Genomic DNA, 6,000 nt, shown 5'->3' on the forward strand with positions numbered 1-6,000 from the left:
TCATGTACTTGTATGTCATTTTACTTTTGGAAACAATATCATTTGTTATTTTTCATCGGATCTATATTTTATTCATTTTATTAGGTTAAAGCAACTGATATTAATACCGGACCCGAAGAAGGGTCTGTTCCTTTATTAGCCCCATGTTTGGTAAAACATCTGCTCCAAAATACGGACGATAGTAGTCCGATGTTGGCTGAAAATTTCATTTCTCAACTTACAATTGTTTATGACCGGTAAATGAACCGCAGTATTTTTCTTTAATGCACCACTTACGCATTTTCTTTCATTTTCATTAGTTAACCACTCACGCATTTTTTTTTGATGAACCATTTACGCATTGTCTTTTATTTTCTTTAATGCATCACTTACGTATTTTCTTTCAGTTTCTTTAATGCACCACTTACGCATTTTCTTTAATGAACCACTTACGCATTTTCTTTAAAGATCAAATCCAACAAGGGAGTAGGATCATTTCTTGTGATGAAATCATCCAGCTAGAATATCAGAGGTCAACAGTTTTGCTATTTTTCGATTAAGTCGTTCTTTCTAGTCCCAGATATTAGAGCAAATCGGCTTTAAATAAAAAATTCTGTCAACATGTCTAGAAAGAACCTTATGATAATTTTGTTAAAATGAGGGTCTATTAAATTTTCAAAACGAAATTCGGACTTATAAATATTGACTACTTTAATTAGTATTGCTTTGACCGATCATTATTGCATTACCAGTAGCACTCCATTTGACGCTGTAATTAAGAATTTTTGTAGGGTCTAGAGATTTTTTCAATTTATCCTCCTTTAATTCCTTCAACATTTGCCTAGCTCTTTGGACCTTTTCTTCTGGACCAGTACATTCTGAAAATATAATTAAATTATAATATTTAATGGTTGATTGATTGATTTATTCATCGATTTATTAATTGATTGATTCATTGAGTATCCACCGTTACATTGATAGGATTATAATTTGGCTTTTTCCGTTCGTCCGTCATGCTGCCCATAAGAAGACAATGCATTATCACCTAAAGGGCACTCATTATTATTGCCAGTTGCACTCTTCACTATAACCTGTAACACTCTTTACTTTAGCCTGTGACACTCATCATAATTGTCAGTGACACTCAGCAATTTTACCCGTGACACTCATCACTTTTACCCTTGGCACTCATAATTATTGTCAGTGGCACCACACCTTAATTCCAGATGCACTCATCAATATTACCAGTGACACTCATCATTATTCAATAGTGCCAGTGACACTCTTTCCACTACAACCTTTGGCACTCATCATTATTAATAGTAGCACTCTTCAATTTAGCCTGTTTAAGAAAGAAAGGAAAAGCATGTTTGTTCTAGAATACTATGAGGTAACTATACATTGTTGAGTACAATACAGAATTCTACGCATCGTCTAATATAGGTTTTTAAGCTATGTACGAGTCTTAAATAAAATTTAGTTATAAATTTTAAAAAAACCCAAAACAACACCTTTTTTTTTTAAAAAACTACTTTTTTATAAAATTTTAGGGGTTTTCATATTCTGTTACAAAAGCGTTTTGGAAAAAACCAAATTTTTTTAAAAAATCGTCTTTTATACAAATGTAAAAAAATAACTGCACAAAATTTAACCAAACACAAGTTACAGATACCTGAAATTTTTCCCTAAACTTGACAAATTAAAAATATCCTAAACCAAAAATTTTGGAAAAATTTAATAGGGGGTATAACTAACCTATATATTTTAAAACAGATTGTATAGAAATACTGAAACCTAATTTTTTGAAAAATTTAAAGAGGTTAACAAAATCCCTGTATATTTCAGGGATTGCAAAAAAGAAAACTGTTTTAAATATATTTTAAACAGCTTGCACATAATTTAAAATGTACCTATATATCTTGACAGATTGCACAAAAGTGTACTGTACCTATATATCTTGACAGATTGCACAGAAGTATACGGTACCTATATATCTTGACAGATTACACATAAGTTTACTGTACCTATATATCTTGACAGAGTGCACAAAAGTATACTGTACCTATATATCTTGACAGATTACACAGAGGTATACTGTACCTACATATATATCTTGGCAGATTGCACATAAATTTAGTGTACCTATATATCTTGACAAATTTTACAGATATATATCTTGACAGATTGCAAAGACATGTACTTTACGTGTAAGCTTTTACAGATTGCACTGAAGTATACTGTACCTATATATCTTGACAGAGCGTAACTGCTTTCTTGTTTCTCAATGTCTTCGATAATTCTATTCAGCCAGAGAAAATGATCTTTCGCCATATTGGGTTTAAGCCCTTCTTCTGTCTCCGTTTCCGTTACTACAATAATAAATTTTAAGTCGAACTTATTGATTATTTCGACATATCTGGATTGATAATTGTATAAAATGAACTTATACCTATATGCGTCTGCATAAAACAAACAAAGGTCAAATAATATATTAATATCTCCCTGAATGCTTTCTAATCAAAACGTTGGCATAACAAGGAAATAAAGTATACAAATTTTGAAATTGAATTGAATTTTTAAAAGCATTTGGAAAATGCAATCTAGTGGTTAACGTATTTGTTTATAAACCTTCGGAAGGTACCTCTTGGATAATGACCATGTTTTTTTATATAATGATATTACAACTGGTAAAATTCAGAAAGCAACATAAGATTCCGGTTGAACACCACAGAAGCCGGTGCTAGGGGGCGTGAGGGATAATGCAATTTTCCATTATCACTCATGAACTAGGTGAGTCTGCAATTTTCATGTAATTTTGTCGTTATTTATTTTGTCCAGGGTTTTTTGAATTTTATAGATTTTATTTGGCTTTACAATCGAGCTAGAGTTGGGAATTAAAAACTAAATTTTCAGTGTACTTATTATTTTGAATATAAATTTACGTTGCATTTTGTTTAGAAGGTGAAAGCTTAGATCCCTTTGAATATTGTCACAGAAATAATGTACCAAAAACGGAGATTAACGGGAAGCATGTCAATTCCCTTAAAGGGATGTAAATTTCTAATAATTGACCAGACGTAATGTATTGTCGGCAGTTTCCTTATCAAGAGGATTTTCTGGCGGGTTTCTGATTCAGGGTTTTCTGTGCATGATTTGACTCTCTTCCCCAAACCATGTGATGTGCTTGCCACCTTCCCTTCCCTCTTCTTCGCTGAAAATATCAGGTATATTGTTTGCTAATTGGAACAGCAGTAATATATGCGGGGGTACGATTTATCGCCTTCCTAAGCCATCTATTTTGTGAATGACAATTATAAAAAAACATTTAGAGCCTTTTTAGATCTAATTTACATCAATCGAACACGGCCTGTGTCTTAAGTCTTCTTTTCATTTATGACACGACATTATTGCACAACGGGATTATTCCGCCTTTCATACACTTGCACAACTTGCAGAAGCAGGGTCTTTTTTTTTTATAGAAGTAGATATTTGTAAGACCAAGGCTAAAGTGAGACAATACCGAGTGTATTTCTCACCAAAGAAAACGAATGGTTAAGACTTACCAATTAAGCGCTGATCCCGCAGGTGCATGTTTGTACATTCCAGACATCAAAAGCATTTGACGGTACGAATTATTAGGTAAGATGAATTATTGTGCATTACGTAAATATTAAGGACATTTGTTAATATTTTTGAGCGACTGACCTTCCATATGCTTTTTTACAATGTTAACCAACACTATCGACCTCGTTTTCAGTCGTCATAGTTTCTGAATGTACTTACTTTTGAAATAGATCTTTTGCTCCTTTAGCCTCGACATTATTAAATATTTTTCTCAAATTCTCCAGACTCTATCACTCTTGGGAATGGTGTATACCCGTACTTGTGGGAGAGAAGAGACTGAAAATAAGCAACAATGTATGCATATATTGTTTATGTTATGTCAATGTATTTATCTAATGTGTATATAATGTTATAGATATGTTTTTATGCTTATACACTGTTCTGATGTATTTTATCACTCTTGGGAATGGTGTATGTCCGTACTTGAGGGAGAGAAGAGACTGAAAATAATCAGCAATCTATTTGAATGCATAAGACAGAGGTGTACAACTAATTTTTATAACTTTCAATAGTTACAGAAATTGTGCATATTGATTATCAAGTTGCATATAGCATCTGCATGTTATTAACAATATCGTCTCTTTTGCAAATGTCTGTTCCCATTTTTTTCTGTTGTTTTTTAATTTCAGCACAAAATGAAAATGAGTTTTTTATGTTGTTGTTGTTGTTTGGGTTTCTTTATTTCTTGTCTTTTGTTTGGTTGTTGTTGTTATTTTGTGTTGTTGTTTTTTGTTGCTGTTGCTGTTGATGTTTTTTAATTTAATTAATTTAATTCATTTTTTTTTATTTATTAATTTTTGTTTGTTTGTGTTTCTTGTTGTTGTTAATTTTATCAAAAATAAAAGCGCTTACAACAAAGTTTGGTCCAGTTGAGAGTTTCTGGCACAGTTTCAACTCTTTGAGGCAAAGTTCCGTTGTCATGTGATCGTCAGTAGCCTCGTCTCGGATCCCCCACCTCATGTCTACCACTTGAAATTCGTAACCTATTTTCCGGCAATACTCCTTTAGTTTGGGGTAGGCAAACTTCATCAACATGTTTCTCTCTTGTTTTGTATCTAAAACATTTTTTACAAAATACACTTCTTGATACAAATATATCAAATATCGTTAATATGACAGATTACATATCTCAGCTCCTGTACTGTGAGAATAATACACTGTAAGTTTTTCGAAAAAAATGTACAGTACGAAGCGAATATGTGTCTCCATTTATAGAGGTGAAATAAATATTATAAGTAGTGAATTATAAGATGGAATAATAACTTATGTTTTATAGCAAAGTGGTAAATTTAAAGATTAATTTTATACTCAAATGAGCAATTTATTTGTAATCATTTCTTTTATAAATGTACATAAATCTTGAAAAAGTTCTGCGACAGAAATGACCTGTAAATGTACTGCTGGTAAAGATACGGATAATTTTCGCTTGTGATGGACATTCCATGTCAATGCGACCAACAATAGCCTTTGCCTGCAATACATCTTCTGGACACACTTTTGCTTCTTCCTTCTGAAATTTAAAACAAGGGTGCCATAGTCACAAAATACGCCCGTTTACGAAAGCTTTAGATGGAGATGGGGGCATTATGGATAAGTGTTATCTAGCAAGCAAGTTTTTATCCTTGGCACTGTGTTGTTAAATGAACCTTAAAACAAATCAGTAGGGAAGATATGCACAGGATGTGTGACCTTGACCTTGGTCGCAGGGACCTGAATTTTATGCACGGCACTCAGCCTCACAATGATGAACATTTGTGCCAAATTATATTGAAATCCCTCTATGCATGTAGAAGTTTTGCTCCAGACAAGCGTTTTGCTATGAGCTCTAACTGTGACCTTCACCTTTGACCTAGAGACTTGGTTCATGTGCAGGGCACTACGTCTCATGGTGGTGGACCATTCTATCAAGTAACATTAAAATTCCTCCATGCATGTAGAAAATATGCTCCGGACAACATCTGGATATTTAATCATCTCCAGTAATATTATCCTAAATTAAATGTGTCACACCTGTAGTCATGATTGTTACCATTTGTGCTACAATCCATCAATAAATGATGACAAAATGGTCCATATACACATCTTCATATTTTTATCTGAAATTTGACCTCTATGTGTGGCCTTGACCTTGGCTGCAGGGACCTGAATTTTGTGCGCGACACTCCGCCTCACAATGGTGAACATTTGTGCCAAGTTATATTTAAATCCCTCTATGCATGTGGAAGTTTTGCTCCGGACAAGCGTTTTTCAATGAGCTCTAAGTGTGACCTTGACCTTTGACCTAGAGACCTAGTTCATGTGCGTGACATGGCTTCTCATAATGCTGAACATTTCAATGAAATTTCATTAAAATCCCTCCATGCGTGTAGGAGATATGCTCCGGACAAAATCTGGATA

The 6,000-nt window shown here is 33.4% G+C and overlaps 1 protein-coding gene across 1 annotated transcript in view; it reads right to left on the reverse strand.

Annotated features, from left to right (window-relative positions):
* The window catches only part of LOC132760465 (NACHT domain- and WD repeat-containing protein 1-like), a 40,405-nt gene extending 34,837 nt beyond the window's left edge, over positions 1-5,568 (reverse strand). Inside the window, 7 exon segments of the mRNA XM_060752438.1 lie at positions 729-857; positions 2,223-2,348; positions 3,138-3,190; positions 3,763-3,812; positions 3,814-3,879; positions 4,456-4,658; positions 4,990-5,568. Of these exon segments, the coding sequence (XP_060608421.1) occupies positions 729-857; positions 2,223-2,348; positions 3,138-3,190; positions 3,763-3,812; positions 3,814-3,879; positions 4,456-4,658; positions 4,990-5,047 (685 nt within the window). The 5' untranslated portion in view covers positions 5,048-5,568.
* Between the last annotated feature and the right edge of the window lie 432 nt (positions 5,569-6,000).

This window comes from Ruditapes philippinarum, unplaced genomic scaffold (genome assembly GCF_026571515.1).
Source record: "Ruditapes philippinarum isolate M1 unplaced genomic scaffold, ASM2657151v2 ctg3492_1_1_1_1, whole genome shotgun sequence".
Lineage (NCBI taxonomy): Eukaryota > Metazoa > Mollusca > Bivalvia > Venerida > Veneridae > Ruditapes > Ruditapes philippinarum.